Source organism: Branchiostoma lanceolatum, chromosome 2 (genome assembly GCF_035083965.1).
Source record: "Branchiostoma lanceolatum isolate klBraLanc5 chromosome 2, klBraLanc5.hap2, whole genome shotgun sequence".
In the NCBI taxonomy this organism is placed as follows: domain Eukaryota; kingdom Metazoa; phylum Chordata; class Leptocardii; order Amphioxiformes; family Branchiostomatidae; genus Branchiostoma; species Branchiostoma lanceolatum.
Genome location: NC_089723.1, coordinates 9,659,681 through 9,678,578, shown reverse-complemented (window position 1 = coordinate 9,678,578; position 18,898 = coordinate 9,659,681). Strand labels below are relative to the sequence as shown.

The window sequence follows — 18,898 nt, the reverse complement described above, 5'->3', positions numbered from 1 at the left end:
CCAGGGCATGCTTAAGTCAGGCTGCCAGGATTAGATGAAATTGAACTTATCTCACAAAGAGCCACGCCCCCAGGGCATTGTTAGAGTGCCTGGAGAGGCTGAAATTCAAAGTGCTGACTCTTTACTGTGAAAGAGCATTTATAACTGGACTTTTCGGTCTCTGTCATTTTCATAACACTCATTCTATTTCAATATCCATCAGCAGGGTGCTGTAAATGTAATGGGTGTGAAAAATCCTTTTGAATTTCACCTATTACTAGTATCAGTATTATAAAATGTCATGTGCTTCACATGCATCAAGGGTGTAATCATAAAAAACAACTATAGTGATTGACATGCAGGGTGGAAAGGTCTTAGAACTTTATTTCAGGATAGGAACACAGACTTTCTTGCCTGTAGCTGACTTAAAAAAGGCACAATGATGCAATTAACAGTATACCTATACTTATTATAGAAAAGCAGACTGTGGAAAGTCATATCAAAGATGTTTTTCCGACCACAAAATAAAATAAACATACACACTGCATTTGGGTCACTTTCTCCAAAAGCATATACGACCGGCTACCATGCTCCTGATATCAATGATGCAATCAACTTTATACAAGAAAAGCAAACTGTGAAGATGTTTTCCATACATATGAAAGATATTCACATTGATTTGTTGTCACTTTCTCCGTATGCAACCAGCTACCATGCTCCTGATATCAATGATACATTAATCTCGATTAGAAAATGACATGGCATTGACAGCACACTGTCTGTAGCTTGTTCTGTAAAAATTTGTCACATTTACATAATGGTCACTAATATAAGTGGACTGCTGCTATTATAACAACTTGGTGTTCAGGATCTCCTATACCATGCTCCTTCTGAAGTAAGGCATGCGTGTCTGTAAGGAGAAATACAGTACTTGTTTGTCAATCATGGATGGGAGACAATGAAAAAACGCTGAAATGTACTCAAATTGAACTGTTATAATGGATTCACAGTGCTACAACTGGCCAAGAGTGGGAATATGGTATGAATCCAGCGTATTACCAAATTTTCCTCAAACCCTCAAACATGGATTGCAAACACTATTCTAGTAAGGTCTAGATACCAACTTACATAGCCCTTTTTATCATAAGCCAATGCGAACATATTCATAGAATCATAGAGCAGAATGATGCCTACCTGGTCAAAGCTTATGCTTGTGTCCCGACTGGCGTACTCAGCAAATTTACAGGCAAACACTCAACAGTCGCTAGCATTCATCTGCTGTGGGATGTTCTGCAGAAGAAACAGAGATCCAACAGTATCAGATAGACGAACAGACTCTTACCTAAAGAACATCCTAAAATAACAAGCAAACTGTCAGTTTTACCTCAGGATACTGTGATGTCCAATCAGACAAGTCCAAGTTGCTTTCCTTCTTGTCCTTGTGCTCTGCTTGTTGGTAATCGCTAGTGATAAAGTAAAAACAAAGCAAAGGTTTAGACAGCGGTACGTTAATGTTCTCAGTCCAAATGTTTTCTGGATAGTGAAGCTACATGTATGGTGAACAATACCATTGCATGGTAAAAGACAAAATAAATCAACCCATAACTAAACTGTTCTCACTCACCGAAGAGCATTGATGCCTTTGCTGTTCTTCCCACCCATGGAGTCATAATACTTGATGCATTTGCTTCTCATGTCCAATACCTGAACACAACACATAAATCACAAAGTAAACACAGAATACCAAAACATAGGGCTATGGAGACTTAACATCTGTTTACGAAGTAAAATACTAATTGTACCAAGGTATACACCCACCTGAATATTACCACTGTCCATAATCCTATTCATGTAAACATTGATAAGTGTTGAAGATAAAGAAAAACAATCTTTAAATAATGCAAATGGAAAACTTCATTGTACATTTATATGTTAAACAAATGAATTTAACTTCTGTTTTATGTTTGTGAGGAATTAATTTCAGGTTAGGAGGGTTCATGGTTGAAAGTCATGTCTCATGTGTACTGTAATACTATGACTAGTATGAGTTTGCAGTTAAAATGATGAACATAGCACTACCATATAGCACAAACACTGTGTATCATTCAAGTGTTGTTGGTATTTGAATGTCAACACAAATGGACTTCCACCCTAGTCTCTATATTTTCTTACTCACTGTGTGTAAAAAGATTTTCTACAAGGTACATGAACACATAAGCATGCTTACTTTATTGTTAAGCCAGTTGAGTTCAGCTAGAGTGTGCATGTCCTTGCAATTATGGGTGCACAAAAGTGCACATGCACCCAGTATTTCAAGCCCAGAAAGTACAAGTATAATAGTTGGTAAAGTACAAGTATAAAAGCAAGAGGCCTTTATTAAACTTTCTCAGTGAAAAGATTCTACAGGCAAAATTACCTCATTACACAGCTTGTTTTTCCAGCCAGCCGGATGTGTCTTGCAGAGCCATAGTTATACCCTAGGAGCACAAAAGTAAATAAAACACATTTAATTATCAGGAAATGCTCAATACTCTGTTACCTGGGACTAAGACCATAGGTACTTGGAGATCAGAGAAGTACAAAGAACATTTTTACAGTAAAACACATTGTGAACCATTGCTAAACCTTAAATAGTATAGTAATACAGTTACCAGTATACAATTTACGGTACATAATCTTGAAATTCCCAAACTTCTGTTTTGTGACTTAAACTCACCAAATCTTACGAAGCCGGAAGAGCAAATGAAACATGCATGTGATCTGTATACTTTATTACAAACTATTTTATAACTAATATGATAAAAGTTTTAATATACAATATAAGTTATAATAATTCATAGTAAATTATACAGATCACAACATGATCAGAATCATGATCAGAATCAGAATCAGAACCAAGGACGTCCGGATTGCTGTAGCCTCACGAAGCTTTCCACGAAATTGTCTTCCGGGAGGGACGTAAAACGGGGGTCCCGTGCTCGAGGAGGTGCCTCGAACACGTTAAACAGCCTCATTACCCTACACATTGGGTACCTGCCTGTGGCACTGGCTGCAAATACACCTGATATTATAGGACTAGAAAAATAAGTAGTTAATTAATGAATATGAATTGTGGATGGCTCCTAGATTAGTGCATTGCACACAATTATATAATCTTACCTTGGTGAACTGCAAGATGGATCTTTTACATTGCTGTTCATAGCTTTGTTGTTGTTGTTTCGCTATAGACGTGCTCTCTATGTGCTGGGTTACACTTGATCGTAGTACGATCTTCTGCTCCAAAATGAGTAATAGTACAGTCATATTATGGCAAACTAGGCCATGAAACATGCCATCGTAATGCTGAAGAATTATAAAACCTCACGTAGTACACAAAACGACATGGACTTCCAGCAGAATTAGGGTTATCACGTCAAATTCCGTCCTCGCCACTCTGTTCTCGCCATCCGAAGCCGCCATCTTGGTCTGTGAAGTTGCAGTGACGTAATATGGCCACCACAGGCGATTTGGCCGCCACAGACGATGTCCCGGATGTAGGGCCACGACAGACGAAATATAATATATACTCTTGCTCGGAGTAGATCTCAGATGGAGAGTCGAGGTAAAAGTGCAAAATATCCGTCAAATATGTTGCTACTACGTGGGTTATCAGGCGCGCTGATGTAGGTCATCAGGCGCGCTGATGTGGGTCATCAGGCGCGCTGATGTGGGTCATCAGGCGCGCTGATGTGGGTCATCAGGCGCGCTGATGTGGGTTATCAGGCGCGCTGATGTGGGTCATCAGGCGCGCTGATGTGGGTCATCAGGCGCGCTGATGTGGGTCATCAGGCGCGCTGATGTGGGTCATCAGGCGCCGACATTGACACGGGTTCACCCCGCCAATCGCATCAATCTGACTGACCAATGCGGAACCCTGCACTCCCGCCGGCTCTTGGTCCGTTGCTTTCCGTGATTTAAGTCGCTCTGACCTACGTCTCTGAGTGGAAGAGAAAAGAAAGATGCACAGCTACACCAGCCAATACGGAATTTAGCTATATAGTGGCAAGAATGTTGCTCCGGCGATCACCAAGGCTACGATACTTCTGATGATGGCGAGTTGACAACATGTGGGCTCCACACTTCTGTTTGAACAGAATGAAGAAAGCAACTTACTTCGAATTCATTTCCTTCTGATGGCTATTCCAGAGACGAGTAGTATATAGAACAAAGCTCTTTTTATACGTAGGTCCTGGATCTAGGAACATGCGTGTGTGCATCGTTCCGGCGTAGGCAGAGATTTAGCTGCCTTTGGCTGCTCTGTTAGTGGGAATTAACAGCTGGAGGTGGGATGGGACAGAACCGGATACTAGTTTGTACATTATCAGTAATCCGTCTCTTCTGGCTGCGAGACTATCATACTCTAGTTCTTTCAGGAGTTTACCTTGCGGCGTGCCTTCGCACCTGAGACAAGGCGACCTGCATGGTACTGCAATTGGTCAAGAGACTTGTTGGCAGTGGTACTAATTAGGGGTGAGTACTGACCGGTACAGAAAATTCAGGTCCGGTCCAGGGGATCAGGTCCAGGTCCGGACCTGTACCTGTGCCTGATCATAGTAGTGTCGCAGTACATCATATTTTGAAGAGCGAGACACAAGTAAAGGTATCTGTGAGTCCTACAAATTATGTTCAAATTGTATATTAGAATGATATGACTATTTTCGGTGCACACTAATGTGCAAAAAAGAAACGAATATGTAACGATGTAATTTTTATCTCACAAAAGAGATTCAGAGCGAAATTGTCTTTCTTAGAGCATAATGTAATAGCAGTTGACAACTAGACATTATGACTAACAAATAATCCTGCTTGAGACGCTTAACAGCTTTCAGTAGTTCTAAGTATTTGCTGGTTTATCAGAAAACTAAAACAAAAACCAAGTAAAATGTGCTGGCTATAGGCACACAAGAATGAAACAAATATCGGTTAACTGATTTGTAGTTTGTTTGGGTGTCCTTACTTCGGGTGTAAACTTACTTGAGTGCAAGTGCATGCATGTGTCGGATCACTAACGTCATGTCTGGAACAATATCATTTCTTAGGTTCGCACTTTGTCTCAAAATTAACTATACTCTCCGCGCCGTCTGTTGGCTCATCTAGATATGATTAACAGCTAACGAATAAGAGCAACCACGACTCGTTAAATCTACTGTTTTGTATATTCTTAGACAGGTTATGTGACAGTCTATTGGTAGCCTGGTACTGTGAATTTTCTAATCGGTCCATAGGTCGGTCCACTGATTTTCTGGACCGTTTTTTTTTTACCGGTCCATAAAAAAAAAACGGTTTTGTACCGGTACACAGTACCGGTACCCACCCCTAGTACTAATGTTTCCGAAAAGAAGAATATTTCAGCTTCGTGCGCACAAGGGTGCTGTAGGTAATTTCAAAGGCTTGACAAGGTAGCCTGCTTTGGAGTTTGTTTAGCAGCCCTACCTTCGACTTGCTGGAGACCGTTTCTACGTGTTCCTTCCAACGCAGAGTATAGTGAATTGTGACTCCTAGATGTGTATAGCAGGTCACTTTTTCACCAAGCTGTCCTGCTATGTAAATAGGGGGCAATTTGACTTTGCTCTGGAAAGCCTTGATACACACAACTTGTCAGGGTGTAACTGCAACACCCTGAGTCATTGAACCAGTTGGGAACGAGGCACAAGTCGCAGTCGTGTAGGAAACTTCGACGGCAGAGTTATACAATGAAGTGTCATCCGCAAAACAATTTATGTTGGCGTTGCTGAGTAGCTCATAAATCACGAACAGCAACGGTCCAAGGATGCTGCCCTGTGGTACACCAGCTGTTGTGTATCCCCATGAAGACGTTACGCCGTTGGTAACCACGCGTTGTTGGCGATCTGATAAGTAGTCGGAGAACCAGTCACTGAGTGGGCCGTGGACTCTGTATCGGGATAGTCTGTAGATGAAGCCGTCGTGCCATACAGTATCGAAGGCGCGTCTCACTTCCAAGAACACCGCGGCGGTACAAGCAATATAATTGGGTCGTTTATCAATTTTGCCCAGTCGTCAATTAGTCGGAGTAATAGTAGAACCGTCCCATCTCCTTTGTTGAAGCCAGACTGTTTAGGGTTCAATAAGTTGTTGTCTCGTGAGGTACGTGTTGAGCCTGTTGTGCACGAGTCTCTCGACGTAAGACGTTCGCGACATGAAGATATGCCACATATAAGGTGCCAAAGTGTCGTTATTAAGATGACTTAAAACTTTTCTGGCTTTTAAAAACGACAGCTTGACATCTTATATGTGGCACGTCTTAGTGTCAGGAACGTCTTACTTCGAACGTTAACGGAAGTTACAAAATGCGTACATTAAAATGAGAACGAGCGATATGTGAGTTTAATACATGCAATGTAGTTAGATACACACGTTTATTATATATACGTGATGATTGTATTTTAGATTCTGCGCGACTTTCCTGTATCATATTGATGTAAAATTATGACATGGAAATTACAACTTCTGGAGAAACATTCAATAGTTTGGTTGTTATTCTCTCACGTTGACCCAGACTTGACTCTTAGTCACCATTGCCTTGCTGATACATCCAATCGACCACTTAGGGCCTACTGATGTGACAGGGGAAGCATATTCTTGAATTCGGTCACGTTTCATAGTCACGACACAGTAGTTTTATGGGGCTGTGTAGTTACACTTTGATGAGTTACAGATAGATTGTCATTGTGTTGCAGGCTATGTTGGTCTGATACGTGCAGTGGATGCAGATTCTAGGCTTATAGTACACTGCTGTAAATCCTCTAGGCAGTTAAAGTTTGGACAATGTGATGATGAACATAAGTTGACATAACTTTGTTAAGTTTGCTTTGTTTCATCTGAATATCATTTGTTGACAACTGTTCATCCATATAAAAGACTGCACATTGAAGATTTCTACTTTCAGTACTTCAAAGCGCCGGAGATAAAAGCCATATCCGTTCCTGAGCCGGCCACTAAATCCACTGATGTGAAGAAGAGAATGATGAATGGATCTGCTTGGCTATTACGCTAAAATCTATCTTTGTTGCTTTTAGTACCATGTCACAGGGGCATAATGCTTGATCAAGTAAAGTTTGCGGGAATTTTTTTTGTTTTTGTTACTTTGACCCACCGCCGTGCAGCCTAGTATTCGAACCAACGAAATTTCTTCTTCGGCTGCAAACTTAACCTTAAACAATGTTAATACGCAACTCATGCGGACTTGTATATACGCGCAAGTGTGAGGTGGGCTTTAGTATTGATCGCATCAAGCGTGCTCTCCGTTAGGGTCCGTTTGCACTTGTGCGTATATTCAAGTCCGTATGAGTTGCGTATTAACATTATGGTTTAGGGGACAAAATTGTTTTAACTTTGGCCCACCGTTGTGCAGCCTGGTTTTCGCATGGTGGTTATCGAACCGAAAAAAAACACGATTTCTTTTTCGGCCGCAAACTTTACCTAAGACAAAAAATGTAAATGCGCAACTCATACGGACTTGAATATACGCACTAGCGATAATGAAGATTGGGCCTGAATGACCTTGCTACATTCAACGTTAGGCCATGTTGATTTGATTATATGGATGACATACTCTGGGAATCTCAAAACTGATGAGAACGTGCAAATTTAAAAAAAAAATAGCAAAAAAAGTTGCCTTCAATCTGAAATCTACGTGGTCAGAAAGGTTGAACGAAACTTACCACAGTGTATGGTATACCGAATAATAGATTTTTCTTATTTCACATCTTCTACATGACTTTGGCATTTTACGACATAAGTTTTCGTTTTCCTACATATTCACAGCATGGATTTTTTTATTTTGCAGCTGCTTTGTATAATTTACAGTATGGCCGAAAACTTTTTTAAACGGGCGAAAATTGATGCGCGCACGGATGTCATCCACATAATCAAATCAACATGGCCATACCAGCTTCACGTAAGAAAACATCTCGCGAAAAAATGTGTAAGTGGACTAAGATAGCAGCAGCACGGGAGATTTTATTGAATAGTGTTTCCGAGTAAAAAATGTTGTAGTATAAACAGACGGAACATTATTCATTGATGCTGCAAGAATTTGCCAGTCGTGCACGTAAACTGTCTAAAACACGCTCTCCTGGATCACTGACTCATCCAAAGACTGCCCAGAGTTAACTGTGACGACCACATCAGCCTCGCTTGTTCTTACAGCATCATCAAATGCAGAGGAGACGCTCTTCTTCCGTGCAGGTGCAGCTGAGGAAGTAACGAAAAAGAATGAAAAACTATACTGGACAGAGCGACTAGAAGCACATTGTGTGCATTCGGCCATGGTGCAAAATCTCTTCTTGATTAATTACAATTCTAGAAAATTCAGTCATTCCCCTTATCCTTTTCAGATACATTGTGTAATTGGTCCAATCAGCTCATAGGGATTTCTACAAAAAGGATTACTGTTAATCTGAAACGTATAATCCAATGACCAAAATAATGATTTGTATACAACATGATGAGAGAATTCATATTAACACAGTGTGCTGACAACTGTATGTGTTTGGGTCTGCATAAGATATAATATCATTACCGTCATGGTGTTCATGGTGTTCATGATGATGAAAAACGTCATGGAAAAAGCCATGGTGACTCTGTTTGGCCAGCTCTTCTTCGTGAATCCTCAAGGCTTCCGCGTGCTCAAACTTCTCCTGATGTGACCGGAGCAGTTTCAACTTGTCAAATACTGAAAAAGAAAATTCAGAAGGCTTCATTGGTAATGCCCGCATTCCACTGGGACGGCGCTCTAGCCGCGCTCTCTCTGCGACCAGAGCTCTCAACGAATTTCGCAGAAAAAGAACAAATATTTTTACGCTTTGTGTGTATCACTGTGCTTTCAGTCATACTTTTGCATTTTGCATGATGTTCCAATTATAGAATCAAAGGTAACACAAATCCACCTTAATCGCCTCAAGGTCGCAGTGGAAGCACCATCTAGTGAGAAAGGGGGTCTAATTTTGCAATAGGATGCGTTTCATGGCTAAGTTTGGAGGCATACGTTTTATAGCACGTTCAAAAGCAATCTCACCTTATTCTATACTTCATCTATATTAACCATTGCTTATCTAAGATCGGTGTGGGGAAAGTTTGGATTTCAAGTTCAGCAGGAGGGGACCAGAGGAACTTACTGGTGAAGATGATGAAAGTGGTCACAGCTGTGTATCCGATGATGCACACAAGCCCACCCACATGGACTCCCAGTTGACGCCAGGCAGCGTACTGTCCAGCATAGCCACAGTAGAAGATACCCTTGTTCTTGTCCACGAAGGGGCAAATAATTACACCCCAAATTCCAGGTGCCAGGTGCACTGTGGGAATAAACAGGGGTCATTTTATTAGACTGCTTTGCTATCTCTACTACCTGATACCACATGCCTGTAAAACTGGTGTTGATTTATGTATAGGACATGATCAATCAATCAATCAATCATTCGCGAAGTATGCATAGTGGCTACAGACATGCGTGGCTAGATCACGCCAGGTTTGTCTTCTCTCGGCGTAGATCCTCCAGTCAGATCTGGTGACCCCCAGCCCTTGGAGCGTGTATCTGTTTTCTTAATTTTTTCATCAGCAGGACTACATAGAAAATGTAACATGTATAGCGTAAGTGACAATGATAATCTATGATACCGATATGTAACAATAAGACTAGATGAGTCTGAGAATAAATGTTGCTACATCCATGCAATTGTCTAACCTGCAGTGGCATCCACGGGGTCCTCGATCGGAGTAAACTTGTGCAGGCTTATGGACCACAGGCAGTGAATAATGGCCCCGGAAGATCCAATGAATAAAGTGCTGTACGTTGTCGCAACGTTGACGGCAGCGCAGATTGAAACCTGGACGAAATATGGGGTCATTTTTGCTAACAGGCATGGTCTGAAAAAAACATGCTCTTGATTCAAACATATGCAGAATATACAGTCTTAAGGAACAAACTACATTAGTCGTGGGGTAGAGATCTTTTATTATTTCTTTGGTTTCTTTTGCCTTTACCGTCAAACGAAAAGTACACAGAAAATCTTTCCTGTGGCACAGCAACATGTAAAGCCCCTGTCACACTTGTGTGTACATGCAATTCCGTTGCGGATGAACATGTTTTTGGTTTAGGTTAAGTTTGCAGCCGAAGAAGTCATTTCTTTGGTTCGATACGGCAGGCTGCACAACGGTAGGTTAAAGTGAAAAACAACTTCTTCCCCTCAAACTTTACTTAAACCAAAGAAATGTTGATGCGCAACTCATACGCACTTGAATATACGCATGTGTGACAGGGCTCTTAGTGTGAGAATTCCTGCCGTGCAGTGCATTTAGGTACAAGCTGAGCTTACAGTTCCTGCAAGGCATCCATTCGCCACGATACACAGCACATAGAAATCGTTGATCTTCTTGTGAACCACGCGCTCAAACAGAAGGGTGGCTACACCACCAGATGCGCAGGCCAAGGCTGTGTTGATGACGGCTCGGGCCACGGCTTCAGGGTCACCTGGGCGAGATATGTGGGCCTCCGAGCTGCCATTGAAGGCGAAGAAGCCGACCATCAGGATGAAGAAACCTGTTCGTCAGCAGCAGACCATGGGTCAGTATTAGTCAACAATAGGGCTTTTGTACTTTTTACATAAATAAACGATTTTACCTGACAAATTCCATTTCAGAGAATAAGTATTTTATTTACAATTTTGGCCGAAGTCTAATTGCAACATGAAACAATGTATATAAATGGCAAACAGTACAGACAGCGGAGTTGACAATCTTGACAAGTGGAACAAATGGCTATTCAAAGAACTACTACGGAATACAATCGACGGTTTTTGTATTCTCCAAGCAGAGGTTTCAGTCGAGTAGGGTAGGAGTGTCCGGGAATCCCGGGAATCCCGGACACTCCTACCCTACTCGACCGGAACCTCTGCTTGGAGAAAATTTTTTGAGAGGTTAACAGTGTTCTTGTTTTCTTTTCGTCAGTAAACGTTTGGAAGTTGTGGTAAGTTTTGGTGGCTTCTATAAAAAGCTTTTTCTTTGCCTATCATTAAAGTGGCAGTTTGAGATAAAATGTATATTAATCAATGGTCGTAAAATGGCAGACAAAGGAGCAATTATACAGTTTCTACTTCTATTCACATCACTGGTATATTTCAAGTGGTCCCCTGAGCTCAAACCTAGCCATGCGCATTACAATATAAAGTAATGAGCAGAGGTCTGAAGCAGGTATGTAATACATAATCTATAAATCACGACTCAGCAACAGTCAATCATAACTACAGGAAATACAACATCATTTATGCGATTATTGTTTCTCTCACCTAAGGTGACCAGGGCTGGGGAGGACTCGGGGACGGCGTGCTCTGCAACCTCCTTGGTCAACTTTCTGCGGCCTAGTACAAGTGCCCCCATCAGTGCAGCTGTCCCTCCAGTGGTGTGCACCACACCGCTTCCCCCGAAGTCCTAAATAATACATGGTCACTGCAAAACTATTGTTTATAAAAGAACATGCAAATCCTGTGACCACTTATGTGTTGTAAATGAGACACACTTTTTATTCGATTGTTCCTTATATGAAGATGAGCGTCAATCGCTGTTGAAGACAATAAAATCAGACAAGAAATCTACAACAAAAAAGGCAATAAAACGTATTGCCATGGCGACGATTGAGTGGCTATATATAAGACGTGTCTATGATTAACATTTTAAAGCTATGTTTTGACACATTGCAACTAAGGTGCCAGGCCGCATGGCTAATGGTTAAAATGTGGCTACTTATTGTTGGACAGCCAAGAGACATTTGACATTTTGACTTTTCCACTAATTTATTGATGAATTCGAATCCTTGATTCAAACCATCCTTCAGACAGGAGTTGCCTGGAGTTCCATTCTGAGCATAGAGACAGTATTGGTGATTGGTCCAGAGAAGTAACACATCGGTGACGGTAATTTCTAAACAGAGCCATATGAGCGGTCAAGGAAACGGGCTGCCTCACACACGGAAATAACGTGGCGATCAGGAATACAAATCGATTTACTTTCCCAATGTACAAGAGGCATGACTTTCCCTAAATCCCGAAAAATTACTTTATTAAAGAGTTCTTTTCTTGTACTTCAGAGGTGGAATTTCTCGTCAATTTGCCAAACCCTGCGCAGCGGAGGAGAGAGAGGGAGGCTGATCCTCCCGGGAGATCTTATCTGACATCCCATGGAATCTTTGGCCGGTTTCTACTACGCGTGTGAGTAACATTCCGGCCATACCAACCCGGCATAGCTGGGATCTATGGAATTCTTGGAACCAAATACATAATATAACTGTGTGGTGCCTTCTTGAAGCGTCGCCAAAAAGGTCAAAGCAAGTCACATTTAATATATTTATATACCTGTTGTCACGTAAGAACGAACATTTAAATTATGATGGGCAAAGTATGTAGTTTTTTTAGTGTTTCCAAAAGAGAATAAACTATTAGGCGATCAACATTAGTTTAATAACGGTCCACAGTTTTGTCGTTTTTTTACTTTTCATTGTTAGAGTGTAGCATTTCATCAATACGTGTTTTGCATTTTGCTTCTTATATACCACATGTGGTCATTTGCGCATTTAGCCCATCGCGGCAATAATATGCAATAGAGACTATTACTATTATAAAGGCAAGTTCCTCATGGTATTGAGGGGTTAATTAGTGCACCCACAGTAAAAACAAAATAGGTGCACAGCTCCGATTTCGGGTGTACAAAAGACCACATGAACCCAGTAATTCGAGCCCTGGGTACCAATCATCGTCCGGTTATCTTCATACGTCATTTATCTTCTTAAGGTGCAATGCACGATCTGTAATCTTTTTTTTCCGCCTGACTAACGCCATGTGAGCATATATTCATACTTTACATGATTCACCTCTATATGTGGACATAACCCAAAGTGGACGATAATAGGTATCGCCACGTTTTTTAACATTTTTCTGAGGTACCTTTTATAGTTTTTGTTTGGACCTCAGCCCATCACTTTGTTTTCATAATGTTAACAATTTACTCTTCCTTGGGCCCCCATTCCACTAGACGGCGATCGTGTTGCGCTCTCGCTGCGACTTACATCGAATTTGTCTAATCCTTGATTTAATAGTTGGAATATCGTGCAAGCTGTAAAAGTATTGGCTGAAAAGACAGCAAAACAAACAAAGCGTAAAAAGATACGTTTTTATCTATGAAGTTCGTTGAGCGCTCTGTTAAATAATAAGTCGCAGAGAGCGTGCGGCGAGACCGCCGTCCTTGTGGAATGGGGGTATTACCTGGAAGGCGAGACCATACAAATCGGAGTTGAGCCAGCCATTGCCACTCCATATCCAGTGAACAACTGTCGGGTACACGAAGCCGGTGATGATGAAAGAGTAGATCATGTACGCGTGGTATGAAGTGCGACCAACCATAGCCCCGGACACGATAGCAGTGGCGGTGGCGGCAAATGAGTACTGGAAGAATACCCAGGTCAGCGCGTCATCGTTCGGGAGATGGCGAAGAGCCCAGTAGTCCGTCCCCATGAATCCGCTGGTCGTTGGGCCATACGACACAGCATATCCGAATAAGAAGTAGCCTAAAGTGCCAACACCTATGGAGACAAGGCAGCATGTTAACCACGTTGGTGCTAGCTGTAACAATCTTAGATGTTTGAGATAGGGATAAGATCCCAGAATACACAACACTATGTAAAGGGCGTAAAATATGCAGTATGACACTCCACACAAACCATGATTGCATTTGAAGTGTGCTTGTCTATGTAAAATAAGCTGACTCTATACAAGACAGGCGCTATTTCGAATTGGGCAGCGTATTATACTCTTCTTCAGTCGAACTGTACCGCATGTTGAGGGAAAATGGGCGGGATAGAATCTAGATTTAGAACATTTCAAAGAACTGACAGCTTGAGAGATCTAGTGCTTGCAATTTTGGTTTTGAATTTGACATCTCTGTACTGTCTTTACCCAAGGTTCCTTACACATAAGGTTCTTTCAAAGATTAGGTCTCCGAGAAACCCGTTTTCTCCCATAGCGCACTGCCATTAAAAATTAGGACGGAACAATGCTTGGGTATTTAAAAAATAAAATCAGCATGGCCAAGAAAACGGACCGGACTTTCCTATTACCTTTGAGAGCTCTGGTGGCGTATGAAAACAAATTTACACAAAATATTATGTTATTCCTGATTAACAAAACCAGATCGGGGAAAAAAAGAGATCGTTAAAAATCTTTCCAAGTTGGAGAGACAATGCAAGGAATGATGTATAAAAGATTGATTGAAAGCGAAAGATTCGTAACAATGATTTCAATGTATGCCTGTATAACAAAGAAAAATTCTTCTTTAAAAAGAATTTAAAAAAAAGACATGGTACTTTTCAAAAGCAGGGTATTGATAAATTGGGTTAGTAAAAATGTTTCACAGTGTTCCAAGATGTTGAAGGATGTGAAAGAGATTGAACAAAGTGTTAGATGTCCAGTAGTTGTATCTAATCCATTGCACTTTCACATCATTTTGCACTGTGGACAAAATGATTAAACAGTCTTTACTCTTGGCAGGTTTGTGCGGGTCTATAAATGATATGATTTGTCCTTTGTCCTGATGGAAATATTTTGCGAGGAACGCAACGAATGTTTTGTAATCTCAAACGGTGCGAACCTTGAGTCAACCACAAATGGTACGAATTTACGTTTTACGAACATGAGTAAGGAGTTAGAATACAAAAGATACTGCGAAGACCTGTTGCTTACAAACGTCCAGAACGTTGTTGAGCAGGATGGCGTAGGTGTTTGCGACCTTGACCGAGCCGACTTCCAACAGGGCGAAGCCTGCCTGCATGGTCATGATGAGGCAGGCGCACAGGATGAGCAGCAGTGTGTCCATACTCCGGCCGTACACTTCTAGCGTGAAGTTGATTTGGTCGATGGCCGCCTCTGTCGCGTTTAACCGCCCGAGAGTGTCGTCCGCCATCATGTGGAAAACCAGCCCTACGATCGTAAGAGTACGTTTTACATGAAGGATATTCCGACTGTATCGAGAACAATGTATTTTTGTATCTTTAACCGTCGGTTCTAGAATCTAACTGTTCGTTCTGTGAGCTCTGTGGCACCTGTTCCTGATCACGTGGGGTCGTTCTGACTCCCGAACGTCTCACAGTTTGCGCCCTAATTTGAGCCGCTTGAGGAGAAATTCGCGAAAAGTGAACAACGGAAAGGAAGAATACAGAAAAACGTAGTAGAAATTGTTACATCTCTCCGTCTCAATCCGAATCCTCCCTTTCTGACTGTCTAGACCGGTCCCGAGTTCCGTCGTTGCCAGACACAGGACATCACCCTCAGTCCTGATGCGATGTTCAGGATGTGGCTCGGCGTGGACGTGTTTCGTATTGGGTTAAGCTTCAGCACCACCAGCAACGCCTTTTTTGCATGCCTGTATGTCATCATTCCTACAAAGAAGACAACAAATAGTCGTTAAAATGTAGAATCAAAGTGCATTGGGGCTGTATACGTGTACATGATTCAAGGTTGTCTGACTTCCACCCAACTCTCCGACGCTTATCAGTAAAACGCCGCAATGAGAAAGACAGGGGTCTTTTTCTACAATCTAGTTAACAATCATATCAATATAAACACTGACAGTCTACTGAAACCAGCCCAGGGGTGCACCCGGGGAGCCACCATCTTAAATGTCAAACAATCAACGCCAGAACCGACACATACAAATATTCATATTTCCCTCGTATCATTCCCCAGTGGAATGCCATGCCTGGCACGGTTGTGATGGCTCACACTGTTGAGTCTTACCGTGCGAGGCTGGAGGCCTGCCCGCCTTAGCCTGGGACCCCCCCCCCCTACTTTGCCCCTCGGGGTCATCTGGGGATATTTCAAGTTGAAGTTGAAATAGATTTTAACGTTTTAAAGGTAAAAGGATTAATAGGTATAGCTGGGGGGGGTGTAGGTTTTTGTGTAATGCATGAACATGTACAGCAATTGTCTATTAACTATATGTACAAGGATGACGCAGGATGAATGATTATTGTGTTTCTCACCCAAGGTGACCAGGGCCGGAGAAGGCGTGATCTTCAACATCATTGCTCAACTTTCTGCAGCCCACTACTATGGCTCCATCACGACAGCTCTCCTCCGCAGGCGTGCATCACATCGCTTCCTACAATTCCTGAGGACGGATTTTATGAAAGTGTAATAGGTCCATATTAGTATGTGTAATGCAGATAATATAAAGAAGAAGATCTTTATTGACACAACAAAAGCACAGCGACTTTCGTAAGGTCCGCTATATCTATACATACATACAAACGAATAGGTGCATACAAATTAGTTTGATTACACACAATCATATGGGATAGAGCAACATATCGTAATTTCACGTGCCGTATACTTATACATTACTTATAATATATGTAATCTGTATGACAGACTCGCTGAGTTTAGGGACAAAACCCCTATACCTTAAGCACAATGAACTGCCGTTTGGCGCCCTATTCTCTATTGGCTACAGAGCAAGGCAGTAGGGAGACGATTAAATAAATGAAACCATTTTATGTACTACTAGCTATGGTATCAACAGTTTGGGAATCACTATGGAAACTCGCGCGAAACAATGGAATCTTGGCATAGCAACCTGACACATTCGAATGTCAACGTTGACGACGTTCTAAGAACGTGCTTCTGACGCACACCACATTCGAACACATCTAAAGTTAGCATGTTCGAACGCGGTCCAATGTTGACGGAAGTAACGTATCCCCCTGTTATGTAAGCAGTTTTTACCCCAGTAACGTTACAATGTAGTCGAGTCATCATCAATCGCCCAGGGGACTGCTAGGAGCTTATATCAAAGTATTACGTATGCCAATACGTATAGTAACCCAAACCATGCTTGAAGTGTTAAACCTTAAAGCTAAAGTAGCGTTTTTTGGCTCCAAATTTGTATTGCGTTTGTGAATATTTGACATCGATATAACGTGTTATCCAGGTCAGAAAAAGAAGAACAAGATTGCATCTTAACTACTGGATTAATACATTTTTATACTCAGACGTTTTAAGAGCCGATCCGGCAGCTTTTTTTCAATGAGTATTCTTTTTTCATCTCATTGAATAAAAGCTGCCGGATGGGCGCTTGAAACGCCTGAGTATACAAAAGTATTGATCCAGTATTAAACATTCAATTGCATTCCTCAAATTTGTATTGGTTTCAGGATTAGTCAGCAGGGAGAAGGTTTAACAAGGCTTGGTTAACCAAAGTACGAATCAATTTCTAATATTGACAACCAGGATGGTTCTATCACCAAAGGTAGCAAGTTTAGAACGTTAACGTTAGGCCTTGGATTGGTAAGCAGAATCGAGATAGGATTTTAAATCATTATATATATAAATCATAATGTCTGAAACAGTTTTCTTTCACTCTTTGTCAGAGTTGTCTTTCTCCTTTAGTGTGCCCGTCAGAACGATGCACCATCCACTACCCTGCTGTTACCATGGCAACAGTCCTTCCTTGCTTACCTGGTAGGAATATCGTACCCGTCAGAGTTGAGCCAACCATAGCCACTCCACATCCAGTGAACAATAGTCGGCGATCGGGTACAGAAAGCCAGTGATGATTCAAGATGAACTGGAAAAAAAAGGAGTTTTACGACAAAGAAGAATGAATGGGAACAGTTGAACCAGCCTTTCCATGGAATGATACAAAATGATACTCATACTAAGTTATAGATCATATATTTCTTATCATATCGGATTCTCTAATAAAATGATACGATTTTTGCTCTCTAAAATGTTTTCTAAGCTTTTCTATAATCTAAGTTCCAACAAATGACTATAAATTTATGTAGCAAAATCAAACTTAAGGACCGTTGTATGCCTGTCTTTTCACCCAGCTGTTGCTGGGATGAGATCGCCAAATATAAAACAAGAGACGCATTGAGACTCATCGCACATCCAGTATCGTCATAGAAATGACATGCTACTTACAAAAGAATGACGGTGGATGTTGGCGACTCTGAAATCACTGGTCCAACAGAGTGAATATATTTTACATAAAGGAAATTTAAGTTGCTTTGACAAAGGTACTGTTACTCAGAATCTACCAAAAGAGCTCTTGCTACAACGATTGTTTACGCTGTTGTTATGGGTACGCGGCTGTCTATGATTGGTTGGTGCTTTCAACGAGTGTGGCGTCTTTTGTCAACATGACCATATTTGGACGGAACTCAGTTGTCCTTAGTTGACCCTGACCGTACGCGGTCAGCTGTCGAACCTAAGGTCACAGTGGAACGTTTCTGTTACATTCTGTGTTGGGATATATCAAATCATATATGCAAAACATTCATGTGAAACGGCATGAGGAAGGCTATTTTTCATTGATAATAAAATATGACAAATGTTGATGTCAAAAAGAATTTGGATGCCTGTCTTTTCACCCAACTGCTACTGGGATGAGAACGCCAAATATGAAACAAGAGACATATCGAGCCCCATCGCACATCCGGTATCATCATAGAGGGACATGATACTTACAAAAGAATGACGATGTATGTTGGCGATGCTGAAATCACTTGTCAGGCAGGATGAATATATTTTACTTGAAGGAAATTTCAAGTTGTTAGAGGTACTCAGAATCTACGGAAAGAGCTCTTGCTACAACGGTTGTTTGCTGTTGCTATGGATACGCGGCTGTCAATGATCGTGGCGTCTTTTGTCAACATGACCATATTTGGATGGAACTCAGTTGTCCTTACTTGACCCTGACCGTAAGCGGTCAGCTGTTGAACCTAAGGTCACAGAACGTTTCTGTTACAATTTTCAGGAATGTATCAGAAAAAATATGCAAAACATTCGTGTGAAACGGCATGATGAATGCTATC

General features: G+C 41.5%; 1 protein-coding gene and 1 long non-coding RNA gene across 2 annotated transcripts; both read right to left on the bottom strand.

Annotated features, from left to right (window-relative positions):
- Positions 1-345: 345 nt before the first annotated feature.
- Positions 346-3,559, bottom strand: LOC136427399 (uncharacterized). Its single transcript, XR_010754419.1, has 6 exons — positions 3,139-3,559; positions 2,396-2,456; positions 1,604-1,683; positions 1,364-1,442; positions 1,174-1,269; positions 346-889 (listed from the first exon to the last, which is right to left on the bottom strand). It is a non-coding gene; the product is annotated as an uncharacterized lncRNA (long non-coding RNA).
- A 4,419-nt stretch (positions 3,560-7,978) lies between these two features.
- On the bottom strand, positions 7,979-15,060 carry LOC136427397 (putative ammonium transporter sll1017). The gene is made up of 8 exons (XM_066416223.1): positions 14,766-15,060; positions 13,293-13,609; positions 11,325-11,466; positions 10,356-10,579; positions 9,725-9,866; positions 9,156-9,335; positions 8,561-8,713; positions 7,979-8,232 (listed from the first exon to the last, which is right to left on the bottom strand). The coding sequence occupies exons 1-8, from the start codon at positions 14,986-14,988 to the stop codon at positions 8,099-8,101; spliced, it is 1,515 nt and encodes a 504-aa protein (XP_066272320.1). The 5' UTR covers positions 14,989-15,060; the 3' UTR covers positions 7,979-8,098.
- Positions 15,061-18,898: the final 3,838 nt, after the last annotated feature.

Coding starts and splice junctions, on each gene's coding strand:
- LOC136427397 (XM_066416223.1), bottom strand. CDS start 14,988: ATGATGGCGGACGACACTCTCGGGCGGTTAAACGCGACAGAGGCGGCC. Junction 11,467..13,292: donor TGTATGGTCTCGCCTTCCAG/GTAATACCCCCA, acceptor TGTATTATTTAG/GACTTCGGGGGAAGCGGTGT. Junction 9,336..9,724: donor CCCCGTGGATGCCACTGCAG/GTTAGACAATTG, acceptor TTATTCCCACAG/TGCACCTGGCACCTGGAATT.